Source organism: Oncorhynchus tshawytscha, linkage group LG33, assembly GCF_018296145.1.
Source record: "Oncorhynchus tshawytscha isolate Ot180627B linkage group LG33, Otsh_v2.0, whole genome shotgun sequence".
In the NCBI taxonomy this organism is placed as follows: Eukaryota; Metazoa; Chordata; class Actinopteri; order Salmoniformes; family Salmonidae; genus Oncorhynchus; species Oncorhynchus tshawytscha.
This window is the reverse complement of record NC_056461.1, coordinates 20,030,604-20,057,340: the sequence shown is the minus strand read 5'-3', so window position 1 is coordinate 20,057,340 and position 26,737 is coordinate 20,030,604. Positions and strand designations below refer to the sequence as shown.

At 43.0% G+C, this 26,737-nt stretch overlaps 1 protein-coding gene across 1 annotated transcript in view; it reads right to left on the bottom strand.

Moving 5' to 3' along the window:
• LOC112230942 (transmembrane protein 132D) overlaps positions 1–22,945 on the bottom strand; it is a 52,510-nt gene extending 29,565 nt beyond the window's left edge. The window contains exons 1-2 of the mRNA XM_024397365.1: positions 22,361–22,945; positions 5,725–6,607 (exon numbers count right to left, since the gene is read on the bottom strand). Of these exons, the coding sequence (XP_024253133.1) occupies positions 5,725–6,607; positions 22,361–22,403 (926 nt within the window). The 5' untranslated portion in view covers positions 22,404–22,945. The remainder of the gene's footprint in view (positions 1–5,724; positions 6,608–22,360) is intronic.
• Between the last annotated feature and the right edge of the window lie 3,792 nt (positions 22,946–26,737).

Genomic DNA, 26,737 nt, shown 5'->3' with positions numbered 1-26,737 from the left:
TGACAGCCTGTAGCTAGAGTTCCTTGCAGTGAGCAATTGTTATTTTCCTTTTGCCCTCAAATTACGTCATCCTTGAATTCTATGGACAGAAAATGACATTCACCAAAAAGTAGAAATGACAGCTAAAATGTAGTCATATTTTTTGGTGTGTGGAGGCTAATTTAATGAAGCCTACATGAGCATTATTATTAAATGTTATAGTTTTGTGGAGACTTTTGCCTGTCACCTTTAAACACACATGTGATAGGAATCACTGATGCCCTTTATGTGGCATTAATGTGACTGGCATGTGATGCAGCTGTGGATCATAATATCAGATAGCGCCCATCAGTGGTGTGTGTGTGTGTCAGACAGAAAATGATTTGCTTTCATAGGCAAGTATTTGAATTTGCGATTGGAATACTAATTGCTTAGCAGGGTGTTGTCTTATAAAGTACTAACATTTCATTGTTCTTTAAACTGAGCTGACTGTTTGAAACAGCACAAACGGGATCAAAGACAGAAATACTTCTCCATTAGGTCTATTACAGCAATTGTATTAGAGGGGAACATATTCAGATAATGAATCCGCCAGTCAGCCAGACTCTTCCAGATCCGCCAGTCAGTCAAACATACAAAGACTGGTGCTCTGTGACAGCTGATATTCTGATCAATACTAACCCAGGCAGGGCCGAGGCATGGGTCAGGAGCCAGACCAATCAACTCTCAGCTAGGTTTGTTGAGGCAAGACCAGCATCACAGCCAAACAATATACCAACCAAACATATCATTACTCCTGTTAAAAGAGAAATTCAGTCAAAAACGGCAAAAACACAGCCTGCTTGAAAGTCCTACATCTGCTGAACTTGACTGCTGACATGCAAACATTTTGTGGAATATATTTACAGTGGACTAATGAAAAAAATACTAAAAGATAGTTTGAGTGGATTTTTCCATTAAGATAAATTAGGACATTTTGTTTTACACATATAGCTCAATCTAGTTGGCCAGTACAAGGAACCAGGAGGAATTCAGACCAACAGGGGCAAAGCCAGATGACAACAGTCTATTTTAAGCCTGGCTGGATCAGTAAACAGTCTAAGTATGAGATCAGGATGGTAAAGGAAACAAGAGTCAATGAGGAGGTTGATTAAATAAATCCTTTGCCTGAGATCACGTAGAAAAGGGGGGGGAATTAAGGGAGACTTGATAGAGCTGTCTGTGTGACTTCCTCAAAGTCAACTCATCATCATCTCATTTGTGATGTTTTACAGCTCCACTCTTCATCTACTACCTTCACATATCCCACGTTTACAATCTATTTAGTGTGGAACAGCCAACACGCTATCAGCTAAATAGACTGCTGCCGGAGACTTCCTGTACCTCCCTTAAAGCACAGCACAAACTCATCACTAAAATAGCACTTTTCAAAATACACAATGTTAGCATCCCATGGCTTGAATTTGACAAAGTATTAATTCCTTTGGACTAAGCAATCAAAAAATGTTGCAGATAAAAAAATAAGGCTGCCTGAAATGTCCTTAGGTTACCCACAATTCTACAGGGCAAAGTAAATTACTTGTGTAAAATGAACTGCCATGCAACCGTCATTTCCAGCGAGCTAATTTTCCCAGCCAACCATGCAGCAGGAGGACAAACAGAGTGGGCTCATTTTCATAGATTACAGTAGGTGTCTGGATTTGGTATTCCGAGTTCACTTCATATCTAATGTAAACACTCGCTAAGACTCTCTACCCTTATATTAGCTTCTGACATTTTAATTTCAGATTTTTTGATTTTGATGATTCTAACAGTCTTAAGGGTTTAGGCTAGAGGAGTGAGCTTGGTAAATGTAAGCTTGGTATAATTTTTTTCTTCTTCTTTCAAATGAAATACACAGTGTTTATAAAGAAACTGATATGAGAAGAATCCAATTCGGTCACCAAAAATATTGAAATTAATTCCACGAGTAACTCTATAAGGCTTTGTAGAGAATATCAAATAAGTTCAAGTTTAATATACATTGTAGCGTATGATCTCGGTATATGCTGATATTGTACTGTGGGCTTTTTCATAGAGGGAAAGAGCAAAAGGGATAGCCACTTTGGACAGACTGGGAATGGATGGTCTCCAGTGGTGTAAAGTACTTAAGTAGTACTTAAAAGTATTTTTACCTAAGTAGTTTGAGGTATCTGTACTTTACTATTTATATCAAATATTGTATTTTTTACTCCATACATTTTCCTTGACACCCAAAAGTACGTGTTACATTTGAAATGCTTAGCAGGACATGAAAATAGTCAAATTCAACCAAACATCCCTGGTCATCCCTACTGCCTCTGATCTGAAGGACTTACTAAACACACATGCTTAGTTTGGAAAATTTCCAATCTGAATGTTGGAGTGTGCCCGTGGCTTTCCGTAATTTAAAAAACAAGAACATTGTGCCATCTGTTTTGCTTAATATAAGGAATTTGAAATTATTTATACTTTTACTTTTGATACGTAAGTATATTTTAAACCAAATACTTTTAGACTTTTACTAAAGTAGAATTTTACTTTTAGAATTTTACTGGGTGACCTTTACTTGAGTCAATTTCTATTAAGGTATATTTACTTTTACTCAAATATGACAGTTGCTACTTTTTCCTGATGGTCTCTGAGTACTGGCTATGAGGTAGAGCAGCAAATACGCTTACTGTAATTGAGAGCCTTGTTCCAATGACTGTGGGACTGGAACTACCAACAAACACAATTGCACACACACCTCACACATTTACGACCGCACACAAACACAAGTCCAGGAGGCAGTAATGGAACGGTGGTCAGATCATCTCCACCCAAAGGGTTGACCTCTCGAATCGTTTTCAATCAGAACAGGGATTATCTGCCATAACCCTTGGGGTTTGGACTCAATCTTGGGCCTGGAGGAGTGAAGTGGAGCAGGGATTTCCCCAAGGAAGAATCACTCATCTCTGAGCCAAGCCAATTCAGACCTGGTTCCACATGGCCTTAAAACACTCGGCTCAGTCCCTTCACTCGTCTCCCCTCTCTAAATCCCAGTATGGGGCTATGAAGAGCAATGGGACTCAAGCACAGAGGCCAACAGCATCTGCAGTGGGTCAATGGATTTGGGAAGTTCAGGTGGCAAACAGATTGATCTCTCAAATAAATATTGTGACCAGAGAGGGTAGGCATCTCTCACGCAACTCTCCTCGATCCCCACCGACGCAATGCAACAAATCCAGGTCAGTTTCAGGTTCAGAGATGATTAAACTTGTAACATTTTTGGCAGCCAGTCACAGGTCCCATTTCGACAATAACTAATCTAGTGGAGGTTTCATCTTTTGTTATCTGTACTGAATATCCCTCCCTGTGCCTTTTAGTCATATAATAGGATATGAACTGTGGATTAACACAAGGTCAGGGTACGCTTTGGGATATTACTGTATCAGAAGATAGAGCATGTTCTGCTGTTTTTCAATATACTCATCTAAAACATTCCAATAAAAGCAATATTATTCTGCTCTGTGATGTGCATCCGAGGCAGTGAGTAGAGCTGTTGCAAAACAGATTGAATTGTGTGTTTTGGCGCGATAGAGCTGCCTGCGTAATAAGTTCATTTCGGCCCAAAGGAGTCAGGCAGCTGTTAGTTATTTGTTTTCTTGCTCCATTAAATTGATGCATTATTTATGAACTAAAATATTCAGAAATCCCCGTTCAAACATTAATGGGATGTTAAGATATGAAGGCTGCCGAATAATTTCCCAATTATTTTCCCCATCTATGGAAGAGCGACTTGTGATCTTCTTTCAGTCTGGAGTGAAGTAGACGGGGACTAGCATACGACAAGTCTGTAATCTGTGTAGGGAGCGGAACTGCAAGACGACTCCCAGCCACAACAGCATTCAACCATCCCACAGCATGGCCTTGGAGACACGCCCTGGCGCCAATCAAGTGGCCTTAAGTTACCATTTAAATGCATGGAACTTATCCTTCATGAAGTGCCTCTCCCATACATCATGGTGATAAACTTTTCGCACAAGGCCTAAAATGACACCAATTATTTATTTTATTTTGCTAACTTCCTCCAACATACACTACAAGACCAAAAGTATGTGGACACCTGATAGTCAAACCTCTCATTCCAAAATCATGGTCATTAATATGGAGTTGGTCCCCCTAAGCTTCTATAACAACCTCCACTATTCTGGGAATACTTTCCACTAGATGTTGGAACATTGCTGCAGGGACTTGCTTCCATTCAGCCACAAGAGCATTAGTGAGGTTGGGCACTGATGTTAGGCGATTACGCCTGGCTCGCAGTTTGCATTTCAATTCATTCCAAAGGTGTTCGATGGGGTTGACATCAGGGCTCTGTGCAGGCCAGTCAAGTTCTTCCACACCGATCATTACAAACCATTTCTGATTGAATATCGCTTTGTGCAAGGGAGCATTGTCATGCAGAAACAGGAAAGGGTTGTCCTCAAACTGTTGCCACAGAATCATCTATGTCAATGTCAATGTCAATGTATGCTGTAGAGTTAAGATTTCCCTTCAGTGAAACTAAGAAGCCTACTGTAGCCCAAGCCATGAAAGACAGCCCCATACCATTATTCCTCCTCCACCAAACTTTACAGTTGGCACTATGCATTGGGGTAGGTAGCATTCCCCCGGCATCCGCCAAACCCAGATTCGTCCGTCGGACTGCCAGATGGTGTAGCGTGATTAATCTCTACCGAGAACACGTTTCCACTGCCCCAGAGACCAACGGCGAGGAGCTTTACACCACTCCAGCCACCGCTTGGCATTGCGCATGGTAATCTTAGGCTTGTGTGCGGCTGCTCAGCCATGGAAACCCATTTCATGAAGCTCTGACGAACAGTTACTTGCCTCTGGAAGTAACTTGGTAGTGAGTGTTGCAACCGAGGACAGATGATTTTTACGCGCTACGCGCTTTAGTACTCGGTGGTCCCGATCTGTGAGCTTGTGTGGCCTCTTTGCGGCTGAGTTGTTGTTGCTCCTAGACATTTCCACTTCAAAATAACAGTACTTACAGTTGACTGGGGAAGCTCTAGCAGGGCAGAACTTTGACAAACTGACTTGTTGGAAAGGTGGCACCCTATGACGGTGCCACATTGAAAGTCACTGAGCTCTTCATGGCTGTGTGCTCGATTTTATACACCTGTCAGCAACGGGTGTGGCTGAAATAGCCCAATCCACTAATTTGAAGGTGTGTCCATATACTTGTGTGTATATATAGTGTATTTTTGTACTCATAAAATCCACTTAACATGAAAGGTTAACATTTGTTGTGTTCTTTATATGTTTTCATAATCCAATAAAAAAATAATATTTAAACATTTAATGTTACATATGGATTTATGTTCTGAGCCAAGGGTCAGCACATCATGGTAGCATGCATCATAGTAACAGAGGGGACGCAGTAACACATTAAATGTATATTAGTAGTATTAGTAAACCCACATTAAACAAATAGGATGTAGAATTGATCCTCAATAGTCATCAGTGTTTGAGAGTGCATCAGTATATACAGAATATGTTCTGCACACAAAGCAGTACAATACAATATATAGACAGTGAAGTCATATCAACAACATTATGTACGTAGTACGTACAACATTCATAGCTAATTTATCAGACTATCTGATTGTGATCTGGATATTCTAGCTATGCAATGAGAGAGACGCACAGACAAACATTATATCCAAGCAGTGTTCTTACCTAAGAGTGAAGCTCTCCACAGCAGACACATTGGACAGGAACACATAGAAAGTGGCCAAGTCAGTGGTTCTCAGTGGTTTGGAGGAGGTCTGGACTACCAAGGCTCCCCCTAGTCTCAGACGCAGAAATGTAGGGTTCCCAGGTGAGGCCTTTAGGAGGTTGACACTCCCTACCCTCCTCAATGGTATACCAGACCCCACTGGGCCGCCCCTCCCCACCCCCACACGCTGCAGGCTGTCCTGGGGCACACACTGGCCCGTCCGGTCCCGTCGGCTTTGGAAGTAGATCTCTACGGGATTCCCCTGCACCTCTCCCAGTCTTTCCCTGGGGCTGAACCAGGCTGGCTCAGGTTTCAACTGGGCCACACAGAATCCCCCTGGGGACAGCAGGCATGCCCCCCGCACCTCCCGTGTCTCCCAGAAGGCATACGCCGTCACACAATGCGCCCCCTCCTCCGCCGCTCCCTTCCTCCCACTACTACCCCTGTCCTCTTTTTCCCCTGCCTTCATCCCAGCATCACCTCCACTGGCCAAATCGGGCATGTGGAAGAGGATTCTGACAATGGGCGTGGAGGAGCGGACCTGGCGGGCCAGGACGACAGGAAGGATCCTACGGCCGCTGAGGAGCAGCTCTCGGCCGATAAGCCTCTCCACAGACAGGGGGCCATACGTGGCGTTGACGGCTGGCCGCAGGAGGCCCGCCCCGGGGTTGGTGATGAGAAAGGCCTGCCTCTGGGCCTGCAGGCCGGAGTTCCCCAGCAGCTCTTGGCTATTCTCTCTCAGCAGTAGGTGGTCTGCATTAAGGATCTGGTAGCCTACTGAGGGGTAGACAGGGAAGGGAGCTTGGTTCTTGGTGTCTTCTGACATCTCCTGGCAGTGGACACCTAGAGAATGAGATTTCAAATATAGCTGTTAGCATAGTGCCAAAAAAAAATCACAGAGCAAATGTGTGTCTATTCAAAGTAGCAGCATTACTATGGTTTCTCCCCAAAAATGTGTTTAAATGTTGAATAATGGTGGTGGATAAAATAAAAGCTGACACCACTCTCATGCACAGTGACCATGGTTATTCAGTGGATTCAGTGGAAGTCTAGAAGAGATGACCCCACTTTTCAGGGTACGGTTGCTGAAATCCAATATACTGTCCATCAAACATCATCACAAGGAATGCCCTAGCTAGCCCACTGTCCTCCTGCCCCACTATACAGCCCATCCTGAAATCCAGCACAATCCCTTTCAATTTAAACATGAACAGCTGAGCACCTAGAACAGCTGAGTAGCTTTACAGCTGAGAGCACTTGGAATGATACAGTAACAAGGTAAAGTATGAGTCAACTTTATCTAGGCAGTCTTTTTCTACCACAACTTCAAGGTCCGTATGTGTTGAATCCTGTTGTCATACACACTGAGTGAACAGCCTACATTTTTCGGGGCATGGACTACAAGGTGTCGAAAGCGTTCCACAGTGATGCTTGCCCATGTTGACTCCAATACAGTTGTGTCAAGTTGGCTGGATGTCCTTTTGGTGATGGACTATTCTTGGTACACATGGGAAACCATTGATCATGAAACCCCCAGCAGCGTTGCAGTTCTTGACACACTCAAACCAGTGCGCCTGGCACCTACTACCTTTCCCCATTCAAAGGCACTTAAATATTTTGTCTTGCCCATTCACCCACTGAATGGCACACATATGCAATCCGTGTCAATTATCTCAAGGCTTAAAAATCCTTCTTTAACCTGTCTCCTCCCCTTCATCTACACTGATTGAAATGCACTTAACATGCGACATCAATAAGGGATCATAGCCTTCACCTGGATTCAGCTGGTCAGTAAGTCATGGAATGAGTAGGTTTTCCTAATGTTTTGTACAGTCAGTGCCTTCAGAAAATATTCATACCCCATTACATTTTCCACATTTTGTTGTGTTACAGCCTGAATAAAAAATGATTAAATGGATATTTTGTGTGACTGGCCTACACACAATACCCCATAATGTCAAAGTGGAATTGTGTTTGAATTTTTTTTTTACCCATTTTTCTCACCAATTTCATGATATCCAATTGAGATCCAATTACAATCTTGTCTCATTGGGAGAGGTGAAGGTCAAGTCATGCATCCTGCCCGCTTAACCCAGCTTCTTAACATCTGCCCACTTAACCCGGAAGCCAGCTGCACCAATGTGTCAGTGGAAACACTGTTCAACTGATGATCGAAGTCAGCCTGCAGGCCCGCCACAAGTAGTCACTCGAGCACGATGAGCCAAGTAAAGCCCCCCCAGCCAAACCATCCCCTAACCTGATTATGATGGTACAATTGTGCGCCGACCTATGGACTCTCGGTCATAGCCAGTTGTGATACAGACTGGGATCAAACCCGGTGCTGTAGTGACACTTCAAGCACAGCGATGCAGTGCCTTAGACCGCTACGACACTCGGGAGGCTGAAATTATGTCTGTAGACATTTTTACAAATTAATTAAAAATGAAAAGCTGAAAAGTCTTGAGTGAATAAATATTCAACCCCTTTGGTATGGCAAGCCTAAATAAGTTCAGGAGTAAAAATGTGCTCAACAAGTCACCCCTCTGATTCAAATGGGTTGGTTTAAATGCGGAAGACACATTTCAGTTGAAGGCATTTAGTTGTACAACTGACTAGGTATTCCCCTTTCCTTTCCTAATAAGTTGCATAATAATGTTTAACCCCCAGAGTCGATTGACGCACCGGTTACATAATAGAATAAATCCCACCAATATCAGTTGTTTTTGCATTGGATGCATCTCAATTCACCACATCCGCCAGTGTTGCACTTCAACAAATCAAAAAATATTTTAGATTCTTATGAGTAGCCACCCTTCGCTTTGATTACAGCTTTGCACACTCTTGGCATTCTCTCAAACAGCTTCATGAGTTAGTCACCTGGAATGCATTTCAATTAACAGGTGTGCCTTGTTAAAAGGTAATTTGTGGAATTTCTTTCCTTCTTAATGCGTTTGAGCCAATCAGTTGTGTTGTGACAAGATAGGGGAGGTATATAGAAGATGGTATTTTACCAAATAGGGCTAAGTCCATATTATGGCAAAAACAGCTCAAATAAGCAAAGAGAAACGACAGTTCATCATTACTTTAAGACATGAAGGTCAGTCAATCCGGAAAAAGTGCAGTCGCAAAAACCATCAAGCGCTATGATGAAACTGGCTCTCATGAGTACCTTCACAGGAAAGGAAGACCCAGAGTTACCGCTGCAGAGGATAAGTTCATTAGAGTTAACTGCACCTCAGATTGCAGCCCAAATAAAAGTAACAGACACATCTCAAGGTCAACTGTTCAGATGCGACTACGTGAATCAGGCCTTCATGGTCAAATTGCTACAAAGGAACCACTGCTAAAGGACACCAATAGTAAGAAGAGACTCGCTTGGGCAATAGACATTTTTGAGATTTTTGGTTCCAACTGCCGTGTCTTTGTGAGATGCAGAGTAGGTGAACGACTGATCTCTGCATGTGTGGTTCCCACGTGAAGCATGGAGGAGGTGTGATGATGTGGGGGTGCTTTTCTGGTGACACGGTCTGTGATTTATTTAGAATTCAAGACACTCTTAACCAGCATGGCTACCACAGCATTCTGCAGCGATACGCCATCACATCTGGTTTATGCTAAGTGGGACTATCATTTTTTTTCCCAACAGGACAATGACCCAAAACACACTTCCAGACTGTGTAAGGTCTATTTGACCAAGCAGAGTGATGGAGTGCTGCATCAGATGACGTGGCCTCCATAACCACCCGACCTCAACCCAATTGAGATGGTTTGGGATGAGTTGGACCATAGAGTGAAGAAAAGCAGCCAACATGTCCTCCGCATATGTGGGAACTCCTTCAAGACTGTTGGAAAAGCATTCCTCATGAAGCTGGTTGAGAGAATGACAAGAGTGTGTAAAGCTGTCGTCAAGGCAAAAGGTGGCTACTTTAAAGAATCTCAAATATAAAATATATTTTTATTTATTTAACACTTTTTGGTTACTACATGATTCCATATGTGCTATTTTGATGTTTTGATGTCTTCACTATTATTCTACAATGTACAATGTTTATACCTAAAGGGGTCCTAAAATTCTAAATCAAATAGCTTAATGATCCATAGTATGACCATCTTAAAACAATTCCATACGTCAGCTTCTCATGTAATCATCTGTAGCGTCTGAACGGTTTCACCTAAAAAAAACATTATGATCACTCTGTGGAAAGGGGAGACTTTCACATGATGGTGTTCACCGATTTGCTCTACAACCCACACAAGTGTCACAGGACTCGTCTAAAAGTAACGGTTTTAAAAAATGAATTGAAGTATGATGATAGTTTCGTGCCTACGCCAAAAAAAGAGGTTAAATAAGTGCAAAAAAATATACTAAATATTTCCAGAGTTTTTTTTATATCGCCTACATTTAGGACAGACACTTCAAAATCTTGTTTCTTATGATTCATTTTTTTGACATTGATGAATGTTATTCAATATGTGTCTATGGGCTTTATAGTAGAAAAGGCCAAAAGAAATGCCTAGCAAAGAAGGGCACCTTTTGATAGATGGGTAAAAAAAATAAGCTGACGTTGAATATCCCTGTGAGCATGGTGAAGTTATTAATTACACTTTGGATGGTGTATCAACACACCCAGTCACTACACTCCGGCGCCGACAGAGATGGCCGCCTCGCTTCGCGTTCCTAGGAAACTATGCAGTTTTTTGTTTTTTTACGTGTCATTTCTTACACTAGTACCCCAGGTCATCTTAGGTTTCATTACATACAGCCGAGAAGAACTACTGAATATAAGATCAGCGTCAACTCACCATCAGTACGACCAAGAATATGTTTTTCGCGATGTGGATCCTGTGTTCTGCCTTACAACCAGTGTAACGGAGTGGATTACATGCAGCGACCCCAAAAAACGACTCAGAAAAAGAGGGAAACGAAGCGGTCTTCTGGTCAGACTCCGGAGACGGGCACACCGTGCACCACTCCCTAGCATTCTTCTTGCCAATGTCCAGTCTCTTGACAACAAGGTTGATGAAATCCGAGCAAGGGTAGCATTCCAGAGGGACATCAGAGACTGTAACGTTCTCTGCTTCACGGAAACATGGCTAACTGGAGAGACGCAATCCGAAGCGGTGCAGCCAGCGGGTTTCTCCACGCATCGCGCCGACAGAAACGAACATCTTTCTGGTAAGAAGAGGGGCGGGGGCGTATGCCTTATGGCCAACGTGACATGGTGTGATGAAAGAAACATACAGGAACTCAAATCCTTCTGTTCACCTGATTTAGAATTCCTCACAATCAAATGTAGACCGCATTATCTACCAAGAGAATTCTCTTCGATTATAATCACAGCCGTATATATCCCCCCCCAAGCAGACACATCGATGGCTCTGAACAAACTTTATTTAACTCTCTGCAAACTGGAAACGATTTATCCGGAGGCTGCATTCATTGTAGCTGGGGATTTTAACAAGGCTAATCTGAAAACAAGACTCCCTAAATTTTATCAGCATATCGATTGCGCAACCAGGGGTGGAAAGACCCTGGATCATTGTTACTCTAACTTCCGCAACGCATATAAGGCCCTGCCCCGCCCCCCTTTCGGAAAAGCTGACCACGACTCCATTTTGTTGATCCCTGCCTACAGACAGAAACTAAAACAAGAAGCTCCCACGCTGAGGTCTGTCCAACACTGGTCCGACCAAGCTGACTCCACACTCCAAGACTGCTTCCATCACGTGGACTGGGAGATGTTTCGTATTGCGTCAGACAACAACATTGACGAATACGCTGATTCGGTGTGCGAGTTCATTAGAACGTGCGTTGAAGATGTCGTTCCCATAGCAACGATTAAAACATTCCCTAACCAGAAACCGTGGATTGATGGCAGCATTTGTGTGGAACTGAAGGCGCGAACCACTGCTTTTAATCAGGGCAAGGTGTCTGGTGACATGACTGAATACAAACAGTGCAGCTATTCCCTCCGCAAGGCTATCAAACAAGCTAAGCGCCAGTACAGAGACAAAGTAGAATCTCAATTCAACGGCTCAGACACAAGAGGCATGTGGCAGGGTCTACAGTCAATCACGGACTACAGGAAGAAACCCAGCCCAGTCACGGACCAGGATGTCTTGCTCCCAGGCAGACTAAATAACTTTTTGCCCGCTTTGAGGACAATACAGTGCCACTGACACGGCCTGCAACGAAAACATGCGGTCTCTCCTTCACTGCAGCCGAAGTGAGTAAGACATTTAGACGTGTTAACCCTCGCAAGGCTGCAGGCCCAGACGGCATCCCCAGCCGCGCCCTCAGAGCATGCGCAGACCAGCTGGCCGGTGTGTTTACGGACATATTCAATCAATCCCTATACCAGTCTGCTGTTCCCACATGCTTCAAGAGGGCCACCATTGTTCCTGTTCCCAAGAAAGCTAAGGTAACTGAGCTAAACGACATCCGTCATCATGAAGTGCTTTCAGAGACTAGTCAAGGACCACATCACCTCCACCCTACCTGACACCCTTGACCCACTCCAATTTGCTTACCGCCCAAATAGGTCCACAGACGATGCAATCTCAACCACACTGCACACTGCCCTAACCCATCTGGACAAGAGGAATACCTATGTGAGAATGCTGTTCATCGACTACAGCTCGGCATTCAACACCATAGTACCCTCCAAGCTCGTCATCAAGCTCGAGACCCTGGGTCTCGACCCCGCCCTGTGCAACTGGGTACTGGACTTCCTGACGGGCCGCCCCAGGTGGTGAGGGTAGGCAACAACATCTCCTCCCCGCTGATCCTCAACACTGGGGCCCCACAAGGGTGCGTTCTGAGCCCTCTCCTGTACTCCCTGTTCACCCACGACTGCGTGGCCATGCACGCCTCCAACTCATTCATCAAGTTTGTGGACGACACAACAGTGGTAGGCTTGATTACCAATAACGACGAGACGGCCTACAGGGAGGAGGTGAGGGCCCTCGGAGTGTGGTGTCAGGAAAATAACCTCACACTCAACGTCAACAAAACTAAGGAGATGATTGTGGACTTCAGGAAACAGCAGAGGGAACACCCCCCCATCCACATCGATGGAACAGTAGTGGAGAGGGTAGCAAGTTTTAAGTTCCTCGGCATACACATCACAGACAAACTGAATTGGTCCACTCACACAGACAGCATCGTGAGGAAGGCGCAGCAGCGCCTCTTCAACCTCAGGAGGCTGAAGAAATTCAGCTTGTCACCAAAAGCACTCACAAACTTCTACAGATGCACAATCGAGAGCATCCTGGCGGGCTGTATCACCGCCTGGTATGGCAACTGCACCGCCCTCAACCGTAAGGCTCTCCAGAGGGTAGTGAGGTCTGCACAACGCATCACCGGGGGCAAACTACCTGCCCTCCAGGACACCTACACCACCCGATGCTACAGGAAGGCCATAAAGATCATCAAGGACATCAACCACCCGAGCCACTGCCTGTTCACCCCGCTGTCATCCAGAAGGCGAGGTCAGTACAGGTGCATCAAAGCTGGGACCGAGAGACTGAAAAACAGCTTCTATCTCAAGGCCATCAGACTGTTAAACAGCCACCACTAACATTGAGTGGCTACTGCCAACACACTGTCAATGACACTGACTCTACCCCAGCCACTTTAATCATGGGAATTGATGGGAAATGATGTAAATATATCACTAGCCACTTTAAACAATGCTACCTTATATAATGTTACTTACCCTACATTATTCATTTCATATGCATACGTAGATACTGTACTCTATATCATCGACTGCATCCTTATGTAATACATGTATCACTAGCCACTTTAACTATGCCACTTGGTTTACATACTCATCTCATATGTATATACTGTACTCGATATCATCTACTGTATCTTGCCTATGCTGCTCTGTACCATCACTCATTCATATATCCTTATGTACATATTCTTTATCCCCTTACACTGTGTATAAGACAGTAGTTTTTTTTTGTGTTTTTTTTTTGGAATTGTTAGTTAGATTACTTGTTCGTTATTACTGCATTGTCGGAACTAGAAGCACAAGCATTTCGCTACACTCGCATTAACATCTGCTAACCATGTGTATGTGACAAATAAAATTTGATTTGATTTGATTTGAAGATATAAGAGTCATTCCTAACCCAGTTGCTGGAGTGGAAGGAACCTGTTCAGAGATTTCACCATGAAAAAAAGCAGCCAATCACCGATCACACATGCAAAATATTAATGAACACATTGCAAAATCATTAGCATTTTATTAGAGGAGAGTAAGCAGTCTCTGGCCAATTGTTGTTGGGAAATGGAAGGGTTGTGCTGCCCTTCATGGCTCAACCTATGTGACCTTTCTCTTACGAAAGAGGGTCAATCAAAATCACATTTTAATTTCCAACTATAAACTGGGGTTATAGAGGGTCATGAGGTGAAATTGTGCACTGTAAGCAACTATGAATACTTCCTGATGTTTTAATCTTTCTACAGGCTAGACCTGTGTTAAGGCACAGCTTGGATATCTTAATGAGTGCACAGCAATGGAAGATAATAAATGCATGCATATTCATGTCCAAGCAGGGAGGACATCAAAAGACTGAGCTCTATCATTTTAATACAAACGTGAAGAGCACAGTGGTACAGCAAGGCCTACCCTAGTAGGATGAGATGACACAACACACACGCACACACACACATCTGAAATCTTTATCAACAGAAGACAAACAGTTTGGCTTGATTTTCACTCTGGCACCTTATCCTCTGGCCAAACAGACCTGAAAACACACATGCCTAGTGAACAAATCATGTCTACAAAAACCTACACCACCAACACGTGTTATCGCATCGCACCACACCATAATGATTCAACTTGGACCTGTGGTTGGAATAGTGGTACTGTTCAAACAAGGGGGTTCAAGCATACTGCATCCAACGTGTGGTTGAGGGTGCAATGCACATCATTCATCTATTCCAGGGGTATCAAACATATGGCCAGCAGGCCAGTGGGGGTCCAATCAAATGGAAACTGTGTAGAAATAATAATGTACCTACAATCATACAGTGCAGCCCTCGGGGCAAAATTAGTTTGACATTCCTGATCCACTCTATGGTACAGTAATTGAGACTGTTGATCCATCTTTCCTTGAGTGCTTTTCATTAGTAGATAGAGGGAGATCTCAACATTTTAGTTCCTCATAAATACTGAAAATGACAAGTTTACTAGCATCCTAGCTAGTACATAATGTTCTGAGAACCTCATGTTTCTTAGAGCTTGGTGAGAGCATGGTTGTCTTATGGTTATATTGCATACAACCTTCCCACAACTTTCTGGTAATGGGGCAGGATAGTTCCTTGGCTTTGGAACATTCTCAGCACATTTAAGGAACTTGACAAAAAACGTTATTTTCTTGGTATTTCATTATTTTTACACAATGTTTCCTGAAAGTTCAAAACAAAGTTATATTTACTTACATTTTTGGTAATGTTCTAGGAATGTTCTCCAACTGTTTGACATTGGAACATTCTCAAATAGTTAAGAAACAATGTGCTTCTGTGGGAATTTCAGTACTTCAGTGTAACGTTTCCTACAGTTTTCCTCATGTTCTATATTTAAAGTCATGTTCTCTTTTTGAAAAATACATCTTGCGATGCACTTGGACACATGATCAGTGATGCCTCTGTGGTGGTCCTGACAGCCTTCCTCATGTTGGCCCCTGTGATACCCAGTAGGCTATAGGCCCTGTATAGGGATTGACCTGCGAACCCTCTGCAGCCCACTTCAACAGGCTCACACCTTGCTCTCCACCCCTGCCTGTGGCACTGCTCCACCAGGTCCTCGTACTTCACCCTCCTTCTGTCATTGACCTCCTCAATGCAGTTCTCCAAAGGGACAGTGAGCTCCAGTAAGATAACCTGCTTGGAGTTTTCGGAAAGCAGCACAATGTCTGGCCTCAGTGTCGTCTGAGCTGCTTTCCTAGTCTGGAGCTGTTGAAAGAAGAGGTTCTGGTAGCTGGCTTTTACCCACCTCTGACAAATACAATTGCCTGCTTCGTTGATCAGAGGCGCTTGCAGTAGCTGATTCCACTGCAGATAGTATCCGCTAAGGCTTTGAGCACCTGGTTGTGGCACCAGCAGTAGAAACCCTCACCTAAGGCTTTTGAGCAGCAGCTGAGGATGTGCTCAAGGATTTCTCTCTTCAGGCACAGAGGACATGATGGTGAATTAACATTGCCCCAGCAGAACAGAAGATTTTTGGGTCACTTGGCTGGCATTTAGGCTGCTGATTTTATTTAAACCCTTATTTTACCAGGTAATTTAACTGAGAACACATTCTCATTTACAGCAACAACCTGGGGAATAGTTACAGGGGAGAGGGAGCCAATTGTAAGCTGGGGATGGTATGAGGGCAAGATTGGGAATTTAGCCAGGACACCAGCATTAACACCCCAACTCTTATAATAAGTGCCATGGGCTGTTTAGTGACCACAGAGAGTCAGGACACCGGTTTAACATCCCATCCGAAAGTCCACACCCTACACAAGGAAATGTCTCAAATCACTGGCATGGAGCATTGGGATATTTATTTTTTGACCAGAGAAATTACTGCCTCCTACTGGCTCTCCATCACCAATTCCAGCAGCATCTGGTCTCCCTTCCAGGGATTGACCAGGACCAACCCTGCTTAGCTTCAGAAGTAAGCCAGCAGTGGGATGCAGGGTGGTATACTGATGATGGGTAACTACAGTTTTTTTCTTCTGATCATACAGGGCAATGTTGCTCAGGCTTTGAGGTAATTCCAGCCATTTGTGGAGGTAGCTGCTGACCCTCTCGAACCTCTTGACTGTAAGATCAGGACCAGCAGGGGCCAGAGGATCCGTGGGAGGACACCATGAATCACGCCCTGACCTGAGAGAGCCTTTATATGTCTCTATTTTGGCTTGGTCAGGGTGTGATTTGGGTGGGCATTCTATGTTTTGTTTTCTATGTTTTTTGTCTTCTAGGTTTTTGTGCTTCTATGTTTTGGCCGGGTATGGTTCTCAATCAGGGACAGCTGTCTATCGTTGTCTCTGCAGACTTCTTTCCCTGTTGCATTTGTGGGTAGTTGACTTTTGTTAGTGGCACTATAGCCCTGTAAGCTTCACGGTTGTGTCTTCAGTTGGTGACATTTTAAATAAAAGGAAAATGTACGCTCACCACGCTGCACTTTAGACTACTTCGTTCGACGGCCGTGACACCATGTTGGTACAATCACGCTTCCAGCTCCTGGTTGGCTATCTTGATGGATGCTGTATTCCTCAGGCTGCTGTCAAACATCTTACCAAGACGCTTCACTGGATTCTCTGTGACGGATGAGATATGTGTGTTTTGAATGGCAAAGCGGAACCTGTCCACTGTCTTCCCTCTCCACCACCAGGGATCTAGATTTGCTGGCTTAAAGATCATCCGTGCCCAGGTGGCATGCTTCTGCAACCCCTTCAGATTCAACCTACTACAGGGGACAGATGTTCTTGTCACAGACCGGTCGTCCATGAAGGCTCTGATAGGAGGTTGTCGCGTGGCAGACTTGGTCAGCGGGTCTCTACATTCCACCTCTGCTGACGTCACCAGCATGATCATGGCAAGGGCAAACAGGATCACTGAAATGGTGCAGCCAGTGATGATTCCTTTCTCAAGCCTGTGCCATTCTGATGCTGTGGACTCAGAGGTGACTCTCAAACTGAAACTGTTGTAGTAGTCCAGCCTGGGATGTGGTGCCGAACTAGAGCCACTTCAAACAGCTTGTGGGGTATGGAGCTATAAGCGTTTGTGAGGTTCAGCCAGAGTACAGCTCCTCTGTTCTCCCGGGATTCTCTGATTAGCTGCGTGACCATGCTTGTGTGCTCCAGGCACCCTGACACCTTCGGAATCCCTCCTTTCTGGACTGATGGGTCGATGTAGGAGTTTTTCAGGAAGTAGTCTGTCAGATGCCTGGACACAATTCTGAAGAATATATTTCCTTCAACACAGCAGTGAGATGGTTCTGAACTGGTTTATGTTCTTTGAGTTCTCCTCCTTAGGAATCCATACTCTGTCTGCACATCTCCACAGTTGAGTGACTTTGCCCCTTCTCCAGAAGGCCTTCAGGATTCTCTAGAGCTGGTGTAGTGGCTATGGGCAGTGTTTGTAGAACTTGTAGGGCACACCACTCAGTCCAGGGGCTGAGCTAGCTCTTGCCCTCTTGACAACCTCTTATACCTCCTTCCAACTGGGCATCTCGTTGAACTCTGTGGTTGGTACTGGTGGTTGGTACTGGTGGAACAATCAAGGCTTTGCAGTTCTCCAGATCTTGCTCTCTGATCGCGTCACTGTACGTGCTGCGGAGATTGTTGTTGATCTCATCTTTGGAGCAGGTAAGCTGACCACTGAGCTTCTGCCCTAGTGGTATAACTGTAATGGGTTACAGAGTTAATGTTTACAGTTAATACATTGAGAGATACAGTGGGGCAAAAAAGTATTTAGTCAGCCACCAATTGTGCAAGTTCTCCCACTTAAAAAGATGAGAGAGGCCTGTAATTTTCATCATAGGTACACTTCAACTATGACAGACAAAATTAGAAAAAAAATCCAGAAAATCACATTGTAGGATTTTTAATGAATTTATTTGCAAATTATGGTGGAAAATAAGTATTTGGTCAATAACAAAAGTTTATCTCAATACTTTGTTATATACCCTTTGTTGGCAATGACAAGAGGTCAAACGTTTTCTGTAAGTCTTCACAAGGTTTTCACACACTGTTGCTGGTATTTTGGCCCATTCCTCCATGCAAGAGCAGTGATGTTTTGGGGCTGTTGCTGGGCAACATGGACTTTCAACTCCCTCCAAAGATTTTCCATGGGTTGAGATCTGGAGACTGGCTAGGCCACTCCAGGACCTTGAAATGCTTCTTACGAAGCCACTCCTTCGTTGCCCAGAAGGTGTGTTTGGGATCATTGTCATGCTGAAAGACCCAGCCACGTTTCATCTTCAATGCCCTTGCTAATGGAAGGAGGTTTTCAACTCAAAATCTCACGATACATGGCCCCATTCATTCTTTCCTTTACACGGATCAGTCGTCCTGGTCCCTTTGCAGAAAAACAGCCCCAAAGCATGATGTTTCCACCCCCATGCTTCACAGTAGGTATGGTGTTCTTTGGATGCAACTCCGCATTATTTGTCTTCCACGACGAGTTGAGTTTTTACCAAAAAGTTGGCACTGCAGGATTTGAGTCCCTGGCGGCGTAATGTGTTACTGATGGCAGGCTTTGTTACTTTGGTCCCAGCTCTCTGCAGGTCCTTCACTAGGTTGGGATTTTTGCTCACTGTTCTTGTGATCATTTTGACCCCACGGGGTGAGATCTTGCGTGGAGCACCAGATCGAGGGAGATTATCAGTGGTCTTGTATGTCTTACATTTCCTAATAATTGCTCCCACAGCTTCAAACCAAGCTGCTTACCTATTGCAGATTCAGTCTTCCCAGCCTGGTGCAGGTCTACAATTTTGTTTCTGGTGTCCTTTGACAGCTTTTTGGTCTTGGCCATAGTGGAGTTTGGAGTGTGACTGTTTGAGGTTGTGGACAGGTGTCTTTTATACTGATAACAAGTTCAAACAGGTGCCATTAATACAGGTAATGAGTGGAGGACAGAGGAGCTTCTTAAAGAAGAAGTTACAGGTCTGTGAGAGCCAGAAATCTTGCTTGTTTGTAGGTGACCAAATACTTATTTTCCACCATAATTTGCAAATAAATTCATTAAAAATCCTACAATGTGATTTTCTGGATTTTTTTTCTCATTTTGTCTGTCATAGTTGAAGTGTACCTATGATGAAAATTACAGGCCTCTCTCATCTTTTTAAGTGGGAGAACTTGCACAATTGGTGGCTGACTAAATACTTTTTTGCACCACTGTATTTATAGTGCCTTCAGAAAGTGTTTATACCCCTTGACTTATTCCACATTTTGTTGTGTTACACTCTGAATTCAAAATAAAGAAAATTCTCACCCGTCTACACAATACCCCATAATGACAAACTGAAAAATTGTTTTTAGGAAATCTTTTGAAAATGAAATACAGAAATATCTAATTTACTGTACATAAGTATTCACACCACTGAGTCAGTACTTTGTAGAAGCACCTTTGGCAGTGATTGCAGCTGTGAGTCATTCTGAGTAAATCTTAATGGGAGCTTTCCACACCTGGATTGTGTAACATTTGCCCATTATTATTTTCGAAGGTCTTCAAGCTCTGTCAAATTGGTTGTTGATCATTGTCAGACAACCATTTTCAGGCCTTTCAATAGATTTTCAAGCAGATTTAAGTAAAAACTGTAACGCGGAATATTCACCGTCATCTTGGTAAGCAACTCCAATGTAGATTTGGCCTTGTGTTTTAAGTTATTATCCTGCTGAAAGGTGAATTCATCTCAGTGTCTGGTGGAAAGCAGACTGAACCAAGTTTTCCTCTGCCTGTCCATTTATTTTTTTATTCTGAAAAACATGCCAATCCTTAACGATTCCAAGCATACCCATAACATGATGCAGCCACCACTATGCTAGAAAATATGAAGGGTGGTACTCAGTAATGTGCTGTTTTGGATTTGCTCCAAACAAAACACTTTAGAACAAAACCTTAATTGCTTTGCCACATTTTTTGCAGCATTACTTTAGTGCCTTGTTGCAAACAGGATACATGTTTTGAAATATATTTTTTTATGTACAGGCTTCCTTCTTTTCACTCTGTCAATTAGGTTAGTATTGTCGTCATAAGTAGTGCACTATATAGGGCAGGGGTAATGAACTCTTACCCTACGAGGTCCGGAGCGTACTGGTTTTCTGTTCTACCTGATAATTAAGTACCTACAATGTTGTTAATCTATCCTCAGTTTTCTCCTATCACAACCTTGAAAGTCTGTAACTGTTTTAAAGTCACCGTTGGCCTCATGGTGAAATCCCTAAGCGGTTTCTTTACGCTCTGGCAGCTGAATTAGGAAAGACGCCAGTATCATTGTAGTGACTGTGTATTGATACGTGTAGTGTAATTAATTAATATCTTCACCATGCTCAAAGGGATATTCAATGCCTGCTTTTTTATTTTGACCCGTATACCAATAGGTGCCCTTCATTGCAAGGTATTGGAAACCCTCCCTGGTCTTTGTGGTTGAATTTGTGTTTGAAATTCGCTGCGCGACTGAGGGACCTTAAGGATACAGTGCATTCGGAAATGATTCAGACCCCTTCCCTTTTTTCACATTTTGTTACGTTACAGCCTTATTCCAAAATGTATTAAATTAGTTTTTCCCCCTCATCAATCTACACACAATACCCCATAACGCCTAAGCGGAAACAGGTTTGTAGAAAGTTTTGCAAATGTATTAAAAATGATAAACAGAAATGCTTGTTTCCTTTGAAATGGGGTCTAATTTGAATAGACTAAAATGAACATTTTTATTTTATTTTATTTTTACACATGGCATGCTAGCTCCATCCTGGTGGTGCAGTGGACTAATTCCATAGATGGAGAACAGAAGATTATAGGTTTGAATCTCACTGATGCCATGTCACAATGAAAGAGACAATAAAAGAATGTGTTTGCATGATTAATGCCTCAGGAAATACATTTCCATGTGTCCTTTCTGTGAACGTTTTAAGGAAGTTATTTTTAAAAATCTCCAAATAACCTAGATTTTCCATTCTCAGAGCATTAAATAAAACCTCAGAGGAAAACTTTCAAGGAACCAGAGTAAGATGTTCTCAGAACCTCCCTGCAACCTAAGAACAGGATACATTTTCACTTCTATTCTCAGAACATTTAAAAAATGTCCTGTTTTACCAGTGAGAAAACGCATGGCTTCATTCCCACAAACAAGGTGAAACCAAAAACATACATTCCCACAACTTCCATAGAACCAAATGTGCTAGTTGGGCTCTCAGTGAAGCAAGGGAAATTAAGCAACTTAGTCAAAATTAATAAACAGTAGTCATGCCAGACTACTTTCTTGCAAACATTGGCCTACGGCAGAGTTTTTGCCCTAGCACTACACAGCTGATTAAAATCATCAAAGCTTGATTTAGTTATTTGAATCCGCTGTGTAGTGCTAGGGCAAAAAACAAAACGTACACCCAGAGGTGGCCGCAGAACCGACTTTGGGAAACCCTGGCCTAATGGTATCTCAAAGCATCATAGAATACATGTTATTTTCAGGATTATCATCCCATGTAAATGCAAACTAAAAAAATTGAGATATCATGGTTCCTGTCTCTTTAAAAAAACGTATCCTCTTTTTCATTGTGTATGTAAATAGGAATTTTAAATGAATGAGTGCATCTACATCAAAGTATGGGGCTAATGTAATAAAATAAGCTTTTCATTCAAATGTGTTTCCAACTGTCAAGAGGACACTACATTAATTTTTGATCTGTTGATCAATTGTTTACTTTTAACAAAACGTTTGTCAGTACCAGTGAAGTAGCCTACAGTAAAGTACATATGGGTGACAATTCAAATGAAATAGATCATGTACAAACTGATTTTTTTTAAATGTATTGAAAACTATTTAATAACCACCATCCATCAACGTAAAGTGCAAGTCTTACCTGTCAGAAGTGTGAAAATGAACACTGTGGCAAATGGCAACATCACACGGAGAGGAAAGTAGTGTGTCTTGGCAAATTGGAAAGTCCTGATAATCTAGAGGAGCGCTCAAACACCGCACCGAGGGAAGAGCTTCTTTCTTTCTGCTGTCAATTGACACACATCTCTGGTCATTTACATTTCTTCAATTCCCAACAAAATAAAGGCCTCTGATGGAAAGATATGCCTATATTAATAACAGACGCAACAGTACATTCCTATTCCAAATAATAACTCAGTGTTATTTACGTCCACCTGCTGTGGTATCCACATTACGCAAATGTTTGTATGTTGCCTCCATCTGATTTTTCTGCGTCAAATTTACTTTCGCTTGTTCGCCAATTTGTAGGTTAGAACAAAATGTTCAAGTTGAGGGTTGTTGCTTCTTACAGTAAATCCACCGTTTAATGTTAACGCAATTAATTGCACACTCCAGAGAGTAGACAGTGAATAGAGGCTAGTTTATATCCTGTTCAGTCCTGCATACACAATGAGCAAACATCAAGGCAGGCTATGCCATAGATCGGCTGTTCCCATCTTCCGTCCGATTAACGACTCTCGTGCGTAATCGCCGTGGGGGAAAGGGGCTGCGAGGAAATGAACTGCATGAGTAGTCAATAGAATCTAGTGATTTCTCAATTAATTATGGACTATCCCATCTGGAATATGTTGTATAACTACTATACACAAGTCATAACAGGCCTAGATATAGACCTACTCTGTTGGCTATATGCCTATATATTTTTTATTTAATTTCATTTTTTTTGTATATCAGTTATATTGTTCTCTGTTTTTGTAGCTTTGAATAAATACCCCATCATAAAGTTAGAGTTGAGACGAACATGCCTACAGTAATAAAAAACATGATTTATATAAAGATGACTTGCATATAATGTGATGTCCAGATGTTCAAACGCCTCAAATCTGGACAAACAAGATTTATTTAGCTTACATAGGACTAAACGTATTCAAAAATATATATGAAATTCCTAAACTTTGCGTTCTAATGTAACTAACGTAATTACATTTAAAAAAAAGCTTTATTAAGTCACCAACAATTTAGTGCGCAATGCGAAGATGCCCGTTCGAAGACACCGTTGTGGGCCTGCATGGCAGACACTTTTCAGCCAGTGGCATGCATACAGTACCAGCGGTATCTACTGACCGCTGTTCACGTTCTTCAGCAGAACAACAAGCAGAAATGGGACACGTTTCAAACCGAATCATTAGCCCCCATGACAAGACATTTCGGAGATTCTCTATAGTAGATCTGAAAGAACTGGGTGCAAATTGAAACTCCGACCTGACCTACCAAAGGGCTTGGTGGAGATATGCATGATCTCACTGAACTCTATCCCATCCTGTCAGATCATTTACTGTATGATTGCCACATTCTTTTGCCTAGCAAGCACGTCTCAAATACTATAGACATTCCATAAAATGCACAGTGTCTGTGCTGCATTTAATTTTAACTCAGTCTTGTTCTAAAATATCAGGCCCTCACTCAAAAAATGCCATGCAGCTTCCGATGATGATGTCACCCTGCTGGGGCAGTGGACAGATGATGAGATGGACCCTTTTAGGGATGGGAGGAGGTGAGAATATGTCTCATAAACGCTGTGTCATCCCCTCAGGATCCATACCAAGGCTGTGTCATCCCCTCTGGATCCATACCAAGGCTGTGGCTGCCTGGCTGGCTGGCTGAGAGAACATTAACTTACAGTAAACCTACAGGGTTTAATCAGCCAATAATACTGTCAGACATGTCCTGTACTCCTCTCATCTCTATTGACTCCGTTTCTGTTTGGGCTGAGTGGCAGAGGGTGACTCCCAGTGTCCTGTGGTTTGATAGCCGCGTGTTGTTTATCTGTGCAAAGACACGTGTCAACACTCCTTTATGCTTGAAATAAATCAGTTAGCCAGGGGAACATGGCTGCCAACCCGACGCGACCCTCCACCCTCTGCTTCAGCAGAGCGTCCTGCTTTTTAATGGGGGTGCCACTGCCAAGGTAGCAGCTTTATGCAGGGACAGACAAATACAAATAAATAAACATCCCATCCCTGACAGCGCCAGCAGCTTAGCATAAATATGTGTCTTAGAGAAATGAAAGTGCCTCTAAGCAGCTATAAAGAAGGGGAACCAATGGAGCACAACTGTTTCAGGCAAAACAACCAGAGGAAGTCTGCTGCAATCCATCCTGGACCCCCTAGTGTGTGATATGTTTAACATGGTCAAAATACCCTTTACCACAAGCCAAACAGGGCCTGGTAGTTTTAAATTAGCATTAATGTGGCAGTTTGGCATTTACTGGGATGACTCATGTGCTGGGGTAGCTGCGCAGAGTGGTCACTAGCTGGCACAGCCACAAAGAGATACATTCTGATTTTAAACCTAACACTAACCTTAACCCTAACCACACTGCTAAAAACTCTAATGCCTAAATCTTAAATTATGACCAAAAAGCTCATTATGTTTTTCATACATTTTTATAATATTGCCAATTTTGAGTTTGCAGCTGGCCCATCTAGCGGAAATCGCTCAGTTCTGTCTCCAAGCCAAGATTCATGAGAAACGTCGACCTGCATTCATTTGTGAATGAGATTTGTATCTCTCTCCGCTTATGAAAGCTTCTGAAATGCAAGTGTTTGTGATGGCAACCGTTGGGTCTGGGAACTGTTCCAGATCTTAGCTTTGCAGCTCTAGACATGCAAAAAAGATTGTGGATGGAACTGAGGTGGTCTGATCACTGCTGTTGGCCTTATAAACTAGCCAGGTGGACAAAAGGTTGAATGGTAATCTAGAGTGGGTCAACCCTGTTCAACCCTGATTACTGACAGGAAGCTGGATGGATGTCCAGCTGTTCAGACAGATGAGCAGAGAAGAATGATTCCCTCATGGCGATTGGTAGGAGGAGCTTAGTGGGGATGAAAGAGAAGCTGAAAGAATTTGTGGAAGAAAAAAAAGCAAATGATGTGTTTGGGGCTGTGGCTAATGATGTATGGTATATAATCTCTGGATTACTGATGCTATGTATTGGCCAATAAAAGGCTTTCATTTTGTATTTGTATGTTTAGGTCACATATAGTTCTTAAGTATGCACTGAGGTGACTGTAATAGAATAAACATGGCAAAAACAAATGTAAAAATGTAATTAAATGCTTTTTTATAGCTTCCAAAATATTTTGTGAGAGTGCTAAAATGGAGGCGTGGTGGCTTCAAAACAAGCGCCCCCTGTTAGTCGTCTAGTGTATATATAAATCATTGGCTGTGACTCACCCTGTGAGTTTCCTTATTCATTCCCCTCTGTTCTGGCTCTGAAATTAGAATACATTTTCTATTCGGACCCCAACTAAAATTATACTTTAACATCAATGGTTCAGGAAACCTGTCCAAAGACAAATCCTAAGGTATAGTACAATATGTGTAATATTATATTGTATATAGCAGTATATTTACCATTAACCCTACGATTGCCCCTCACTCATACAACTTTAGGATCCTTTTCCTGATTTGCAGCCCTGCCCCTGCCAATCCCAGTCGAGATGAAACATGAGAAGAATGTCCGTGAATTATCTGTAAGGACACAGGTCACTAGATGATTGGTGGCTCTGTTAACCTTTGCTGACATTAATCCTGTACAGAGATTGACATTGAGCTACTGTGCCTTAATCTGTCATCAACCTCTTCATTACTCTCCATTAGCTGAATGATGATGAGAGGGACTTCATTGTGTCCTTCAAACCTGAGCGGAGAGATTACTGTAAATCAAATATGCCCGCTCAGTATTGGTACAGTGCTATAGGCTATTGGGAGTCTCATGATTGATCATTATCTCATCAAGTTGAGGTATTTTTTTAATATCACTTAAGACAATATGGTTTGTGAAATAATTTATGAAGACCTATGCGTTGTTGTTATCACAGCCTCCACACAGCCTCTAGACAAATCTGCACCATGTTGTCTTGTCATGAAGGGGGTTCAGTCCAGCAGTTAAGTCAGTCCATACAGGAAGCTCTGGGAGCTCTCAAGACTCGGTTGAGGGGAGTCGATGCCTCGTGACTAGCCCACTGTGAACGGCCCAGACGAAGATGAATGGCTGGGACTAGGCTGAGCTGCCTGCTTTCCTGGTGTCAATGGCATTACAGTGTGGGATGAAGAATGAATGTGGCTCTCAGAGCGTGGCCACCATACACATCACTCCTCTGCCCCGCGGGAGACCAGGATGAGTTACAGGCCAAGCGGATGGTCCTCCCACCGGCACCTGCTCTCACACATCAATGACAGGCAGGTCAGAGTCTTGCCTTTAGCTACATCCTGGGAAGGAAACCTAATGGGTTGA